This window comes from Anolis carolinensis, unplaced genomic scaffold, assembly GCF_035594765.1.
Source record: "Anolis carolinensis isolate JA03-04 unplaced genomic scaffold, rAnoCar3.1.pri scaffold_13, whole genome shotgun sequence".
Lineage (NCBI taxonomy): Eukaryota > Metazoa > Chordata > Lepidosauria > Squamata > Dactyloidae > Anolis > Anolis carolinensis.
The window spans coordinates 1,820,787-1,838,857 of record NW_026943824.1 but is presented as its reverse complement, the minus strand read 5'-3'; the positions used below and the strand labels follow the sequence as shown (position 1 = coordinate 1,838,857).

Below are 18,071 nucleotides of genomic sequence, written 5' to 3'. Positions count from 1 at the left end.
CACACGTATTCATAGATTTCTGTGTACTTTAGTGCATACCAAATGCCCAGGCCTCACCTGCACCAGCTGGGAGTTGGGCATGGCCAAAAGGCTTGCCACGCTGGACAGCTTGCCAAAGAACTGGTCGGCCAGTTGCCCAAAGCCAACGCTCTGAGCCCACTCCAAGAGAAGCCGCAACGTGGCCCTGACTCTCACGCCTTTGGACCAATGGAAGCAGCCAAGGGAGGATCCTGGAGGAGAGAGAACGAGGTAGAAAAAGAAATTGAAAAAGAAAGGATACAAAGCAAACCAGCTGGATGCACCCATGGTGCCCAACATGACTTTTAATACTCTCCATAAATCCACGATATTTTGACGAATTGGTCCCTGGAGCCATCCCAATAAGGCCATTAGAAAGGATGAATGAGCAATGTTTTTATCCCAATTGTGGCTCAGTATCTGCTGATTCAAAGCATCATCTGGATGGAGCTGGAGGAAGAGGACTGAGAAGGCTTTTGGTGCATCTGCACTGTAGAATTAACCCAGTTTGGCACCACTTGTGGCTCAGTGCTGTGGGATCCTTGACGCTGTAGTTTGACAAGGTCTTTAGCCTTTTCTGCTGGTGTCTCGCTAAACTATTTTGGGCTTAGACTCGAGTCATTATGTACAGTAGAGTCTCACTTATCCAACGCTCGCTTATCCAACGTTCTGGATTATCCAACGCATTTTTGTAGTCAATGTTTTCAATACATCGTGATATTTTGGTGCTAAATTCGTAAATACAGTAGAGTCTCACTTATCCAACACTCACTTATTCAACGTTCTGGATAATCAAATGCATTTTTGTAGTCAATGTTTTCAATACATCGTGATATTTTGGTGCTAAATTCGTAAATACAGTAATTACTACATAGCATTTCTGCGTATTGAACTACTTTTTCTGTCAAATTCGTTGTTAAACATGATGTTTTGGTGCTTAATTTGTAAAATCATAACCTAATTTGATGTGTAATAGGCTTTTCCTTAATCCCTCCTTATTATCCAACATATTCGCTTATCCAACATTCTGCCGGCCCCTTTATGTTGAATAAGTGAGACTCTACTGTATATGGAAGTAGTCCGAAATAATAATACAAATCCCAAATATGGGACAGCTCCATTCCTGAGCCTTTGGATAAGAGAAGCTCAACCTGCATTTTTGGAGACCATCTCTGATATTCTCCCACTTTCTTCTTCTAAACCAGGGATTCCCAAACATTAACCTTGCAAGTGTTTTGGACTCCAACATTCATAAATCCAAGGACAGGAGATGCTGGGAATTGAGGTCCATAACACCTGGAAGACCAAAGTTTGGGAGATACTGTTCCAAACGAATGTGGATTTCAGCAAATTACCACCTTCAGTCTTGGGAAGCTCAGGGTTTCAGGTACCGCCCAAAATCCACAAAACCAATAGTCCAAGTTCCAAGTCCCTGGAAGCCTGGCTTGGGCTGGTTTGGACTCACCTTTCTCCATGAGCTGGTTGAAGAGCAAGGTGTTGGAGAAGAAGAACAGGTAGGCAAACATCTGGGAGGCAATCTCCAGGTGCACCTCGTACTGGCGCAGGAGGTCCAAGGTGGCCTGGTAGATGAGAACCACTTTGCGGATTTCCTCGGGCAGCGGAGGAGACGACAGCCAGCCGTCTTGGACTTCGCTTTGGAAGGGGTTGCATTCCAACAAAGGCGGCAAGGACACGTACAGAGACTGAGCAGAATAGACAGAACAGAAAGAGAAAGCCGTAGCACTCAATGATTTCCAAGCACATAAGTGCCCCATTGCGTTAAAATTATTAGAATAATAACCACCACCACCACCACCACCCCGATGCAAGAAAGCCCCCCGAAAACCATATTGCTGCATGGAGCACCGTTACTTTCCCGCCGGAGCAGTGCCTATTGATCTACTCACATTTGAACTGCTAGGTCAGCAGAAGCTGTGGCTAACAGCAGGAGCTCACCCTCCTCCCCAGATTCAAACTGTCAACCTTTCGGTCCTTAAGTTTGTCAGAGTAATGTACAAAGTTTACTTGACAAGACAAAACAGACTTGCAGACAATGGACATAAGACTTTCGCTCTAGACAAACAGCACAGATCTTCTCAGCAGGCAGAAACAGATCTCATCTGATGCAATCAGCTCTATACAAACACACTTGTAGTCTGGACACTCCTCTCTGTCTCCAGCCACATATCCAAGGTCAATACAGCTTCTTACCAAATTAACTCTTTACACACTATAGCATTTCCTGGATGATGCAATACATGCTAGACACAAATTTCATTTAAACACTACCTATACACAAATCCCACATTAACAAAGTTCATGTCATGATCTCCAATCTTTGACACCTCCGGTCGGCTGACAAAGAACAGATGCCAGCCATAAAACGGGCCAGCCATAAAACCTCAATTACCCTCTGGTATGTGAGAGCCCCTATATAAATGGGCCAAAGAGAAAGTTATGGTATTCTGTACAATAAAACCTATTGGAATCTACCAGCGTGTGTCTTGGTGCTTTCTCTGGTGGAAGACTGACCCACAGCACAACTGGGAGACGAGAACCTGACAGTTCAGCAGCTTGGTGGTTTAACCCGCTACACCACCAGGGGGCCCAGAGCTTTGTAGACCAAAACTAAATGGCCATCTCTAGGGAGTGCTTTGATTGTGTCCTCCTGTACGGCAGAAGGAGGTTGAACTGGATGGCTCTTGGGGCCTCTTCCAAATCTGTGCGTCTATGTAATATACAGTAGAGTCTCACTTATCCAACACTCGCTAATCCAACGTTCTGGATTATCCAACGCACTTTTGTAGTCAATGTTTTCAATATATCATGATATTTTGGTGCTAAATTCGTAAATACAGTAATTACTACATAGCATTACTGCGTATTGAACTACTTTTTCTGTCAAATTTGTTGTATAACATGATGTTTTGGTGCTTAATTTGTAAAATCATAACCTAATTTAGTGTTTAATAGGCTTTTCCTTAATCCCTCCTTATTATCTAACATATTCGCTTATCCAACATTCTGCTGGCCCGTTTATGTTGGATAAGTGAGACTCTACTGTATTCTGTATTGAAAAATGCTGAGCTGCATAGAAAATAGTGTCTCCTGCTTGGTTTTGCGCAGATTTTAAGTTTCGAACTGTGAAAGTGTTTGTCTATTCTTCTCACTCGATTGGAGACCAATGATAGATGTGGGTGAAATGTCAGGAGAGAATGCTTCTGGAACATAGCCATACAGCCTGGAAAATGCACAACAACCCAGTGGTTCCGGCCGTGAAAGCCTTCAACAACACCTTGGGAGAGTTGCTTGTCTTCAAAGACCGGGCCGGGCTGTGGCGCACCTGGCTAGTAACCAGCTGCAATAAATCACTACTGACCGAGAGGTCATGAGTTCAAAGCCCGGGTTGGGTTAAGCCCCCGACCATTAAATAGCCCGGCTTGCTGTTGACTTGTGCAGCCCCGAAAGACAGTTGCATCTGTCAAGTAGGGAAATTTAGGGACGCTTTATGCAGGAGGCTAATTTAACTAATTTACAACACTTCACTTCTTCACTTCACTTCACTTTATTTCTTAATTAGTTGCTCTCCACCAGAGTGCTCCGAACACCATAAAACTACCAGCAAAACACGAAAAAAGGAATGAGGAAGTACAGCCACTACTGGACAGTGAAGCAACAGCTCCCCCTGTGGCCGGAATCATGAAGCTGGGAAAATGTTAAATGCCTCTGTGTCCGTCTATACTGTATGTTGTTTGTCTGTTGGCATTGAATGTTTGCCATATATGTGTTCATTGTAATCCGCCCTGAGTCCCCTTCGGGGTGAGAAAGAAGGGCGGAACATAAATACTGTAAATAAATAAATAAAGACGACAACGTCCAGAATCGAAACAAATTGGGGTACATTCACTGTATTCTGAAAGGAGCTTTCCACAAAGACGAGAAGTGGAGGCAGCAAAAGGAGAGAAAACAAAGCCGGCAGCTTCCCAAACCTGAGTCTCCTCCGCCTTCACAGATCTGGCCAAAGGCTTTGGGCAAGAGGCAGAGTCATTGCGACCGTTATAGCTCTTTTCTGCCGGTGGAAAGAGGTCTCCACCCTTCAGACACAAACACTCTTTCTTTCCACTGGCACACAGCAGGCTCTGTTTGGGATATAAATATATATATTTCCTAAGACAGCAGCCGGAAATCTGTTCTGCCAGGGACCCAAGGCTGACAAGGCTCTACCTGGAGATCTCACATAATATTTGGTAAGAAGCAATCCGACCACACTTGGAGTGATAACTCTATTGACTCGTCAGACACAGGAGATAAGTCTCCCGGCACCGGATTTTGGCTACTGGGAGCAAAGTAAATGTCAGAGTATTAGCAGCGCAGCAGTAGTTGGATGGAATCAGTGGAGCACCGAACGAAGAGACACTCAGAGATGTTGGTAAAACTATTTACAAAGTTTTACTGAATCAACACAAACATATGACAGATGAACACAGGACTTGAACTCTAGGCAGACAGATCTCGACTCAGAACTGAACTGACACAGTCAGTATGCACACACACTTGTGTCTGGATATTCCCTAGTTCCAGCCACACATCAAGGTCATCACAGCTTCTTAGAAATTAACTCTTTCCAGACGATAGCACATCCTGGATGATGCGATCAGTAGCAATACAGGCAAGACGCAAATTGCATTTAAACACTATCAATACACAAATCCCACATTAACAGTAAAGTCTTCAGAAGTAGCTTTGTCCATCTTATCCAGGCAGGGAAATGCTCCAGCCTCATGATGCCTTGTTCCAGGCTTGGAAAGACTAACGTGAATGGGGTTCCAGAATGGGATCAGAAAGATGAAGGTCAAGTCAAGGCTTGAAAGGAAACCATTTGCCGCCTGGTCTTTCCTCATCCCAACAAACCCCTTCCTTTTGAAAACAGCCCGGAAAACATCGGCACATTCTGCAAAGCCTTCTCCCAAAGTGACCCCTAATTGTCTGTAAACAAAAACGCCTCCGGTTTCACCTGCATCGCGTTTCTCGTGCTCGTTTCTTAGGTCTCTTTGGCAACTGTTGTGTGTAAGCAAGAGCAACAACAACCCAGTGGCTTGTCTGCCACATTCCAGGATGGGGGGGAGAGAGAAGTCTGTGGGTTGCGAGGAATTTTCCTCCCTCTCTCCCTCCTTCCTGCGACAGTTGCCAGGGCCACGCACGGCTGCCTTTGCTGCAGAACGGGAGACTGTGCAGAGCGGCAACGGCAGCAGCGGCTCCTTCTTGCAGAGCATGGCTTTCTTTCTCTTGCATGGTGCAGCCATCTGTGCAACCACGTTCCAGCCTGACGACACCGCCCATTTGTTGCCTTCAACCCCATCCACCTCTATGTGTACAGACAAAAGTGGCTGCTCTTCCAAACCTATCTGCAATATTCAAAGTATCCTTGAATGTGCCATTTCAAACAAAGACCATATCACTCAAACTTCTCCAGTTCTCTGCGGACAGAAAGTGCACGGCCTTGTTCCTGAGGCACTAGCTTGCTACATGCAGGGAGTCAGGCAGCATGTATTGAAGTGATTCCTCATCACAAGCACTTCTGCAATAAAGTGCAGAATACTATAGTCTCTGCCACAGAATACCAATCCTCTCTGTCACCAGAATATTATCATCTCTACCACCAGATATTGCTTTCTCTACTACTAATATATTGTCAACTCTGCTGCCAGAATATTGTCATCTCTGCCATCAGAAGATAATAATGACTACCATCAGAATATCACCATCTCTTTCGCCAGAATATTGTCATGTCTGCCACTAAGGCATCCTTTCTGCTACCAGAACATAATAATCTCTGCCACCAGAATATTGCCATCTCTGCCATCAGAGTATCACCATCTCTACTACCACAATGTCGCTGTCTCTACTACTAAAATATTGTCAAATCTGCTGTCAGAATATCGCCATCTCTGTCACCAGAACATCACTATCTTTGCCACCAGACTCTTGTCAACTCTGTCACCAGAATATCTCCATCTCTGTCACCAGAACATCACTATCTTTGCCACCAGACTCTTGTCAACTCTGCTGTCAGAATTTCGCCATCTCTGTCACCAGAATATCACCATCTCTGTCACCAAAATATCACTATTTTTGCCACCAGACTATTGTCAACTCTGCCACTGGAATATCACAATCTCTGCTGCCGGAGTATCACCATCTGTTACCAATATGCTCAAATATGTCTGTGTATTATACATAGTCAAGATGAACTGACTCATTTAGGAAGCTACAGTTTACAAGACCTGAGTAGGGCATCAGACCAGAGATATTTGAGATCTCTCATTCAGAAATCAAAGCCAACTTTTTTGCAAATGCTTTCATCAACACAAGAGCCCATCACCATCCATGATGTGGAAGATGTACCTTGGATATATAATAGACACACTGCTGAAAGGTGTACATGATGACTTCCTCAAGAACAGTCATGGCTTCCTCACTGGCCGTAATCGTCAGGGAAAAGAGGGACTCCTTGGAGCCTAAAACAAGGAGAAAGAAGACAGGGGAGTGCAAAGATCTAATAACAGCTGCCACCAATTTATAAAGATGCAACCACCAAAGACTCAGAGAGAAGACCTTTTACTTTTTTTCTTTCTTCTTCTTATTCACTTTAGATGGTAGCATATGGTTTATAATATATGCGACAGAAGCTTAGATGTTGGAAGAACAATAACAAGTTTATTCAGGCACAGAGCTTAGTGGTTACAATGTTGGTTCTCACTTGGAGGTATTTTTATTAACAGTTACAATACTAGAATAAGATGAGTCAAACACTCTAAAGTGTCACTTCTTTTACTTAAAGTAGTTAGAACTTCTTTCTCTGCTACTTTTAAACCGCAGTCACCCTGTGATATACGATCACAGATTCTCTGTTCCTTACCAGGACTCAGATTACATTAAATAAGTCACCAAACTTATTTTTAAACTGACTCAAAATGAACAATTGAGTCTCCTTGATCCCCTCAACCTAGGATCAATCTTCCCTGTGCCTCATCAGAGCACAGACTGAATCACTTTTTTAAACTCTGCACTTCTTCAACAAAACGGCAGTTGGCTCTGCCTACTTCTCCATGGCAACCAGCCTCTGAGTGCTGAGATGCAATAACTGTAATACTTACCCTTTTAAAACACAAGCACACAATTAAACATAACATCTGTAAACCAAAAATTCATACTTCATTACAGGGAGAAATCCCTGGATTTCAGGAATCAAAGGAACAATGTTTCTTATAGAGTTATTGCACCATGCTGTTATACCATCCTAGCGATGCATTTGCTCTGCTTGTGCCTCAGCTTTACTGCACGATGTTGTTGCTCTCCAAGCATGGTTGCATTGCAGCATTGGATTTTTGGGCATGATCCAGGATGAAAGTCATCACCAACCTTACCTTTGATATCCAACTCTTCCTCCATGTTTTGGATGTAAACTGGGGACTTCTGCTGGACAAAGTAGAGGATTTCGATGGAGTTGGACATCCAGAAGATGATGTGCTGGAGGTCTGGGAGAAGGTCTGTGATGGTGAAACGGGACAGCGATGCTGGATCCTGGCTGACGAGAGGAGGGCAGAGTTACAAAGGCATCCCAGCACAGCCCTAGATGGCATTGCCGGGTCCCCAGGCTAGTAGTCTATAAAATCAGTATTTATTCCATTCTAAGACGCTAGCAAATGACGACTTGGGTGTGTCTATGTGCCGCTATATGCACAGATGTCTATTATACACAGTAAAACGAAAAAAGGAAAAGTATGGTATATAATACAAAGCAAGTTATGTTACAGTTATACACTTCTATTGCAATACAATCACTTATATATTATGATTTTAACATCACTCTAGATATTCAAAACTGTATCGGTAAGTGAATGTAATTTGAAAACGTCTCAGGTCTGAATCGGGTTTAAATAAGCCTGGTGATTGACCGTAACTCCGTCCCTATCGTTTAAACAGTGAGTAAAGGTACACTTATGTACAGTATCAATATAAACAAACAACGTATAGTGCAGTGTATGTACCCTATTTATATCTGTTTAATCCAAATGGATTTATTTAACTCTCAAACCAAACATATATAATGTCAGTGTAGGTGTCAGGGTACGAGCTGGGTGGGTTTCTTCAAACTCCATCAATCATCTTCTCCAGCACCCTGATGAATTGGCTGAAATCATCTGCCACACCAATTCCTCTGTTCAATGTCAGACTCAAAGACATCAGTAGTCTGAAGTCCAAACATTTATTTCAATATCTATAATACATATTTACAAAGCACAGCAAAAGCCATCGCTCTGAGCTGGCATTCTTCTATTGCCTCTTCGCTCAGCAAGCACCAGCTCAACACACACAGAGATAAGAAAACACATTCCTCAGTCCGAAGGAAGTCCCGACCTCCAAAGTCGGAAACCATGCCCCATAGGTCATAGCAGTCACAACAGGCTGTCAGTCAAACCAGCCTGCTGTTAACTGTTTTATTGCTGAAACACACTCTTGCAAAACAGCAAAAACACTTGATTTACATTTCATACACATACAACCATAATCCAACATATAATGCAATAATGAAAATTAAAATGAGTATAACTTCTATTGTCTAGATAATATTCTTAAGATTTGTAACAGTATTCTTCAAAATCAGTCATTCAGAGTATATTGATACTATACATAAGTGTACCATTACTCACTGTTTAAACGATAGAGACGGAGTTACGGTTAATCACCAGGCTTATTTAAACGCGATTCAGACCCGAGACGTTTTCAAATTACATTCACTTACCGATACAGTTTTGAATATATAGATTAATGTTTAAAAAAATTTTTTTTTCGTGTCAGGAGCAACCGGAGTTATGTTAAAATCATAATATATAAGTGATTGTATTGCAATAGAAGTGTATAACTGTAACAAAACTTGCTTTGAATTATATACCATACTTTTCTTTTTTTCGTTTTGCTGTGTCTATGTGCCCTCAAGTCACCCCACGAATTCCACAAGGTTTTCTTAGGCAAGGAATACTCAGAGATGGTTCTGGCAGCTCTTTCCTCTGCCCTGGAGCCTACAGTGCCTGGAAGTAGCTGGGTCTCCCATCTTAGTATTATCCAGAGCTGGCCTTGCTTAGACGTAACATAGGGGAATCTGACTGCACAGGAAGAGATGCATCAGTGAGATTTCAGACACAAGAGGATGCGGGGAAATTGGACCAGAAATGAATCAAAGACATCGGAGCGTTCCTTCGCCAAGGACACATTCCTACATGTAGCTTCTCTGAAAACAGAGGAGGGAAAAAAAGCAAAGCAAACACAAACACAACCTATTATTGAGGGATGCAGCGGGGCTTGATGCAAAATGAACATCCTGAAAAGAGGATGCCAAATGGCCAAAAGCATTGCGCATAATGCCTTTGGCCATTTGGAATGAACAAGACACTCCTTAGAATCGCAGGCTCCTTTTCTTTACAGATACAGAGAGTAAGCTTTTTAGGACTCGGTAATGGATTACTGCTATCCCTGTTGCTATTGTTGTTTGTAATACTGTAATACTTCTTCCATTCCTATATAAAGATTTTGAATAACGGGGTGTGTCTCAGAATGACGGGCATATCTTTACATGTTTGTGTTGTTGATAGTACTGAAATTAGGGCGCATCTTGCCATTGATGGTATCTGACAATGGAAGAAATACAGTATATTGTTGTTGGGGCTCGGCAAGAGGCTGGGGATTTCTCAGAGAATGAGGGGGATGATGGGTTTCTAACTGAGGAGTCTGTGTGTGATCGGGGAGAGAGTGCAGGCAGTTGGTGATGAGACAGAGGATGTTTTGTCAAGGTTCGTTCCTTAGAAACAGGAAAAGGAAACCAGTGAAAGGTTCATTTCTCTTGGGAATCGGCCTTCAGCTGATGGGGAGTTTTCCCCTGATATCAGATTAGATCTCTGGACGGAGGGAGTGAAGGATAGCTTCATTAGGCATTTAGAAAAACTCCGTGAGAAATCCTTGAAACCCAGGAGTGTGAGGCATGATCTCATGGCTTCTTGGTCAGGCTTGGGCTTAAATTAAGTGAGGTTTACTTGCTGTTTACAACGTTGCCAAAAGGTTCAGGTCCCTGTTTTAGCTCTCAAATTCATCTAGCTATGGAAGACTTACTGTTGGGACTGCTTCTCTGCGAGCTCGTTCGTTTTCTCCTGGAATCAAGAGACAAAACAAAGAAAACCAACTGAAATGAATCCATGCTTCGGAGACACAAGAAAAAGAAAAATCTATAGGATCACAGCTCATTTTGTTTGCCTTGCTCTGCCACATCGTTCCTTCATATAATCATGTCCCAACTACAGTAGAGTCTCACTTATTCAACACTCGCTTATCCAACGTTCTGGATTATCCAACACATTTTTGTAGTCAATGTTTTCAATACATCGTGGTATTTTGGTGCTAAATTCGTAAATACAGTAATTACTACATAGCATTACTGTGTATTGAACTACTTTTTCTGTCAAATTTGTTGTATATCATGATTTGGTGCTTAATTTGTAAAATCATAACCTAATTTCATGTTTAATAGGCTTTTTATTAATCTCTCCTTATTATCCAACATATTCGCTTATCCAATGTTCTGCCGGCCCGTTTACGTTGGATAAGCGAGACCGTAAATGGCATTCCTTACAAAATAATAATAATAATAATAATAATAATAATAATAATAATAATAATAATAATAATAATTTTATTTCTTGCCCACCTCTCTTCACAGCTCGAGGCAGCTAACAACATTGCTCCCGCCCTGGACATCATTCCACACGAATATAAACCCCACTTGCCTAGTTTCCAACAGACCTCACAACCTCTGAGGATGCCTGCCATAGTTGTGGGCGAAACGTCAGGAGAGAGTGCTTCTGGAACATGACCAGACAGCACGGAAAACTCACAGCAACACATAGTTGAAATGCCTTCTGTATGAGGTTGTTTTGGAGCAAATATATTTTCCACAAAAAAACTAAAATATTTGCAATTATTAATTTTTGCTAAAGATCTTCAGGAGCTAGAAATACAACTGAAGGATCCACTTTGCCAACTTCTGCCCAATGATTGGCATCATTTGAGCATCTCTATCACCATTTTTTTTCTGGAGAGAATTCGCTTGCTTTGAAGCAGAACCATTGAATCAATTATTGATTTTTTGCAAGGTTGATATGTCCACTTCCCATTGGCCCGGAGAAAGTTTTCCGATTCAGACTAACAATTGGGTTGAGGCCAGAGATAGCTAACTATTTCAGGGAGGAATGAAAGAGAAAAGAAAAGGATCGAAGCAAAGCATCTGGAATCCGGAGCAGCAGCGCTCTGCAGTGCAGCATTTTGTCAAAAATGCACACTGTAGTAGAAAAACATGCAACCGAAAATGCGGATTTCAGAGTGAAACAGATTGGTGCTGTGCTTTTGAGAAGAAATATGGCCTTAGTTTGCCAAAAAAAAAAAACATGACTCTGTATTGTTCATTTGTCTTTCAGCGTGGCAACCATTCGTTTTGAAAAAACCTCACCAAACTACACCAAACTACAAATCCCAGCATTGCATAAAACTGAGCCATGGCAATTTAATTACATGTGATATCCCTCAAATAGGAGCTCCAAACACTCCTGAAGCAGCTTTGCCTTTTGCTTTGTCTCAGCACTTTTTCAATCGTGACAGAAGAGACTTGAGAACATACTGCAAGTCGCTTCTGGTGTGAGAGAACTGGCTGTCTACAGAGACATTGCGCTGGGAGAATTCTCTCATGTCCCCACAAGCTAGAGCTGACAGATAGAAGCTCACCCCCGTCTCATGGATCCGAACTGACAACCTTCAGCAACCCAACCTTCAGGTCAGCAGCTCAGCCAGCAAAAGGCTTTAACCCATTCGGCCACTGTGGCTTCCAGGGTCAGCACTAAGATTACCGTATTCACTACTCTAACACGCACCCCAATTTTGGCAAGGTTATTCAGCCAAAAAAGGTGAGTGTAAGATTCAAGTACAGTAGAGTCTCACTTATCCAACACTCGCTTATCCAACATTCTGGATTATCCAACGCAATGTTTTCAATATATCGTGATATTTTGGTGCTAAATTCGTAAATACAGTAATTACAACATAGCATTACTACGTATTAAACTACTATTTCTGTCAAATTTTCTGTTGTAAAACGTGACGTTTTGGTGCTTAATTTGTAAAATCATAACCTAATCTGATGTTTAATAGGCTTTTCCTTAATCTCTCCTTATTATCCAATGTATTCGCTTATCCAACGTTCTGGATTATCCAATGCATTTTTGCAGTCAAAGTTTTCAATACATCGTGATATTTTGGTGCTAAATTCGTAAATACAGTAATTACTACATAGCATTACTGCGTATTGAACTACCTTTTCTGTCAAATTTGTTGTATAACATGATGTTTGGGTGCTTAATTTGTAAAATCATAACCTAATTTGATGTTTAATAGGCATTTCCTTAATCTAGGAGTTATCCAACATATTCGCTTATCCAACGTTCTGCTGGCCTGTTTACATTGGATAAGTTAAACTCTACTGTATTACAGTACTTTTCTGTACAGAATCCCAGCTCCTAGGAGTTAGTTATAATAATCCTCCACAATGGAAAATCTCCCAAATTGCTACTGACCCAAACAGTCCTCTGGATCATCTTGGCCGACTTGAGAAGCAACTGGCCGAACTCTCCAGGCCTGAAGTTGTTGGCCGAGTGCTGGACGCAAAGGCAGAGGAGAAAGGCCGGCGTGAGCTTGTGGTCGTCTCCCGTGGGCTCAATGAGGCTGACGATCCGCTTCAGGAGCACGTCTTCGTTGGCCTTGTTGAACTCCAGCTGCAGCTTCCTCCGCCCGCCTCTCCGTCCCGACGGGGCCGGCGGGTGTGGTGCCCCGTGCTTCTTGGACGAAGGACCCGCCTTGTCTTTCAAGAGGTTGCCGCACATTTTGCACCCGGACGGCAGCTCCGGCTCGGAGGCCCGGCGCACGGCTCGGAGGCGCATCAGAGTCTGAGCCGGGAGCGGCTGGGTCTTCAAGGGGTCCTTGTAGAGGAGCAAGTAGTAAAGGCCGAGCGAGATGAGGTCTCCGTGGTGGAGCGTGACTGTCCGGCCCACCTCGGAGAAGTTGATGGAGACGCCGGCTCCGGGGATGGGCTCCAAGACCAGCTTCTCTTCCGAGCGGTGGTGCCGGGAACGGCCGGACGTTTTCACCCGGCGGATGGTGCAGTGGAGGGGAAGGATGTCCGGAGCGGAAAGGCTGATGCTCGGTTTGCTGGCTTGCGTTCTCTGGCCAACGGTGTGCTGGTCACGGTTCAGCATGTAAACCAAACTGTCCTGCAGGGTTACGCACAATCACAAACAACAAGAAGACATTAGAGATGGCACAGCTAGTCAATAACTCCAGCAGAGCTTGGAGACGTGTATCTACTATCTACTATCTTGTACTATCTACAAGAGTTCTCAAAGTGTGCTCCGGGGAGCCTTTGGGATTCCACAAGTGATAGCCAAGGGCTCCACGGTGCCATGCTGCTTCCCACCTCCTCTTCCAGAGAAATGCAGGGAAATTAAAGTTTGGAGCTGCCAAAACAGCAGCAGTTTTGGAGACTAGCCCGGACGGGGAGTAAAGGAGAGAATTCCAAGAAACAAGCCTTTTATTATCACAGCTGATGATACGGCAAAATAGCCGTAGGTACCCATTTGTGGGTCCGTACCATGCAAATGGCCATCACAACATGTGCGTCGCAAACAAAGAATTTTATATCTTGTCTTATCTAGAATTGACCAATGGCTGAGGATCTTCCCCACCTTCCACACTCCAAATTTGTTAAGGAATGTATAAGTTTTAAGTACTGAAATAATTTAAATAAAAAACAGGATTTTTTTTTCAAAAAAGAAATGGCCGCCACTTATGGTAAGGCTCTATTAAAAATGGCCGCCACTTATGGTAAGGCTCTATTAAAAATGGCTGTCACATTGTCTTGAGCAGTAAACCCTTATTAAAAATGGCCGCCACTTATGGTAGGGCTCTATTAAAAATGGCTGTCACATTGTCTTGAGCAGTAAACCCTTATTAAAAATGGCCGCCACTTATGGTAGGGCTCTATTAAAAATGGCTGTCACATTGTCTTGAGCAGTAAACCCTTATTAAAAATGGCCGCCACTTGTGGTAGGGCTCTATTAAAAATGGCTGTCACATTGTCTTGAGCAGTAAACCCTTATTAAAAATGGCCGCCACTTATGGTAAGGCTCTATTAAAAATGGCTGTCACATTGTCTTGAGCAGTAAACCCTTATTAAAAATGGCCGCCACTTATGGTAGGGCTCTATTAAAAATGGCTGTCACATTGTCTTGAGCAGTAAACCCTTATTAAAAATGGCCGCCACTTATGGTAGGGCTCTATTAAAAATGGCTGTCACATTGTCTTGAGCAGTAAACCCTTATTAAAAATGGCCACCACTTATGGTAAGGCTCTATTAAAAATGGCTGTCACATTCTCTTGAGCAGTAAACCCTTATTAAAAATGGCCACCACTTATGGTAGGGCTCTATTAAAAATGGCTGTCACATTGTCTTGAGCAGTAAACCCTTATTAAAAATGGCCGCCACTTATGGTAGGGCTCTATTAAAAATGGCTGTCACATTGTCTTGAGCAGTAAACCCTTATTAAAAATGGCCGCCACTTATGGTAGGGCTCTATTAAAAATGGCTGTCACATTGTCTTGAGCAGTAAACCCTTATTAAAAATGGCCGCCACTTATGGTAGGGCTCTATTAAAAATGGCTGTCACATTGTCTTGAGCAGTAAACCCTTATTAAAAATGGCCACCACTTATGGTAGGGCTCTATTAAAAATGGCTGTCACATTGTCTTGAGCAGTAAACCCTTATTAAAAATGGCCGCCACTTATGGTAGGGCTCTATTAAAAATGGCTGTCACATTGTCTTGAGCAGTAAACCCTTATTAAAAATGGCCGCCACTTATGGTAGGGCTCTATTAAAAATGGCTGTCACATTGTCTTGAGCAGTAAACCCTTATTAAAAATGGCCACCACTTATGGTAGGGCTCTATTAAAAATGGCTGTCACATTCTCTTGAGCAGTAAACCCTTATTAAAAATGGCCACCACTTATGGTAGGGCTCTATTAAAAATGGCTGTCACATTGTCTTGAGCAGTAAACCCTTATTAAAAATGGCCGCCACTTATGGTAGGGCTCTATTAAAAATGGCTGTCACATTGTCTTGAGCAGTAAACCCTTATTAAAAATGGCCACCACTTATGGTAGGGCTCTATTAAAAATGGCTGTCACATTCTCTTGAGCAGTAAACCCTTATTAAAAATGGCCGCCACTTATGGTAGGGCTCTATTAAAAATGGCTGTCACATTCTCTTGAGCAGTAAACCCTTATTAAAAATGGCCACCACTTATGGTAGGGCTCTATTAAAAATGGCTGTCACATTGTCTTGAGCAGTAAACCCTTATTAAAAATGGCCGCCACTTATGGTAGGGCTCTATTAAAAATGGCTGTCACATTGTCTTGAGCAGTAAACCCTTATTAAAAATGGCCACCACTTATGGTAGGGCTCTATTAAAAATGGCCGCCACTTATGGTAAGGCTCTATTAAAAATGGCCGCCACTTATGGTAAGGCTCTATTAAAAATGGCTGTCACATTGTCTTGAGCAGTAAACCCTTATTAAAAATGGCCGCCACTTATGGTAGGGCTCTATTAAAAATGGCTGTCACATTGTCTTGAGCAGTAAACCCTTATTAAAAATGGCCACCACTTATGGTAGGGCTCTATTAAAAATGGCTGTCACATTCTCTTGAGCAGTAAACCCTTATTAAAAATGGCCACCACTTATGGTAGGGCTCTATTAAAAATGGCCGCCACTTATGGTAAGGCTCTATTAAAAATGGCCGCCACTTATGGTAAGGCTCTATTAAAAATGGCTGTCACATTCTCTTGAGCAGTAAACCCTTATTAAAAATGGCCACCACTTATGGTAGGGCTCTATTAAAAATGGCTGTCACATTGTCTTGAGCAGTAAACCCTTATTAAAAATGGCCGCCACTTATGGTAGGGCTCTATTAAAAATGGCTGTCACATTGTCTTGAGCAGTAAACCCTTATTAAAAATGGCCACCACTTATGGTAGGGCTCTATTAAAAATGGCTGTCACATTCTCTTGAGCAGTAAACCCTTATTAAAAATGGCCACCACTTATGGTAGGGCTCTATTAAAAATGGCCGCCACTTATGGTAAGGCTCTATTAAAAATGGCCGCCACTTATGGTAAGGCTCTATTAAAAATGGCTGTCACATTGTCTTGAGCAGTAAACCCTTATTAAAAATGGCCGCCACTTATGGTAGGGCTCTATTAAAAATGGCTGTCACATTGTCTTGAGCAGTAAACCCTTATTAAAAATGACTGCTTTCTATGGAGTGGGAGGCAGGGCGCTTCGAAAAGAGAAGGGAGGCCAAGAGGAACAAAGGACTCGACATACGTGTTGCTGGCTGTAGCCCTGCAAAAGCAGGAGGTGTGGCGACTGATACAAGGAGTGCCGCATGTTGTTGCCATTCTGATCATCCGCGGGGAGGGGCGGCCCATCCCGGCTGCTCTCCAGGCACCACAACGTCTCCGGCAACGTGGAGTAATGCCGCTTGAGTTGCTGCTGCTGCTGCTCGTCCTGCCCGTCTTCCTGCATGATGCCGGCCTGGCTGAGGCTGGTCTCGCTGACCGTGCGCCGAAGGGTGGGTGGCGTGGTGTGGCCCTTGCATCCCGTCAACAGCGTCATGGTGCCTTTGGCGCGGTTCCGCTGGAGCTTCCTGGCCTGGGCATTTATACCTGGAGAGGGTGAATGAAAAGGACGGAATGGCAGGCATCAAAGCAAGATCGCGTTTTTGTTAGGGCTACAAATACTGGAATACAGTGTCTAGTTCTGGGCACCACAAATTCAGGGAGATGTTGACAAGCTAGAATGTATCCAGAGGAGGGCAACTCCAATGATTGAGAGAACAAGCCCTATGAGGAGCGGCGTAAAGAGCTGGGCATGTTTAGCCTGTGGAAGAGAGGGCTGAGAGGAGACATGGTGAGGGCTATGGATCAAGATGTGAGGGGAAGGAAGCCAGAGTGTCAGGATGTGGAAGCCCAGCTGAACTCTCCACATCCCATCAGAGCAATGGGAGTGGGAGATAATCTAAATGATAAGGGCCATCTGGCCAGGGATGGGTTTTATGGCCAGCTCTGGTTTTTCAAGCCTGGGAAAGGACTACCTAACAGATACATGTGGATATGGAAAGTGGGGGAGGTAAGAGGTGGATATACTCGGGGTTTGGCAGGAATACGTTAGTTCTAGCTTTGTTTTCAACTTGAAAAGAAGTTCTTCAATAAAGCGTTTCCATGTAACTGCCTGTGTGAGCCTGCATTGAGTCCTATAGCTTTCAAGAGCTGACACAGAGAGAGGGAGGAGCAAGCTTGATTTTGCTGCCTTCGAGACTAGGATGCAATGAAGCAATGGCTTCAAACTACAGGAAAGAAAGGAGATTCCACCTGAACATGAGGAAGAACTTCCTGACTGTGAGAGCTGTTCAGCAGTGGAACTCTCTGCGCCAGATTGTGGTAGAGGCTCCTACTTTAGAGGCTTTGAAACAGAGGCTGGATGGCCATCAGTCGGGGTCCTTTGAATGTTATTTCCCTGCTTCTTGGCAGAATGGGGTTGGACTGGATGGATCTAGGTTAGCCTATGACACGCGTGTCAGCACTGACACGCCAAGCCATTTTTGCTGACACGCAGCCGCATGCAGATTGATTGGATGACTATGTCTTTTGTGGCCAAATTTGGTGTGATTTGGTCCAGTGGTTTTGTTGTTTACTCCATGGGAATTATGCACATTACATATACATATATATCACTCTATTATTATTCTATTATTATTGTAGTATATTATCATTTTATTACTATTATATTATTATTATATTATTCATTGCTCATGACTACATTGAAACTAGAATAGAGAGAAATCA

General features: G+C 43.2%; 1 protein-coding gene across 2 annotated transcripts in view; it reads right to left on the bottom strand.

The window, feature by feature from the left end:
* The window catches only part of radil (Rap associating with DIL domain), a 60,658-nt gene that overhangs the window by 15,355 nt on the left and 27,232 nt on the right, over nucleotides 1–18,071 (bottom strand). For both annotated transcript variants that reach the window (XM_062964572.1, XM_062964573.1), the window contains 7 exons: nucleotides 16,552–16,892; nucleotides 12,693–13,385; nucleotides 10,186–10,223; nucleotides 7,446–7,606; nucleotides 6,424–6,536; nucleotides 1,484–1,721; nucleotides 58–230 (listed from right to left, as the gene is read on the bottom strand). In XM_062964572.1, the coding sequence (XP_062820642.1) occupies nucleotides 58–230; nucleotides 1,484–1,721; nucleotides 6,424–6,536; nucleotides 7,446–7,606; nucleotides 10,186–10,223; nucleotides 12,693–13,385; nucleotides 16,552–16,892 (1,757 nt within the window). The remainder of the gene's footprint in view (nucleotides 1–57; nucleotides 231–1,483; nucleotides 1,722–6,423; nucleotides 6,537–7,445; nucleotides 7,607–10,185; nucleotides 10,224–12,692; nucleotides 13,386–16,551; nucleotides 16,893–18,071) is intronic.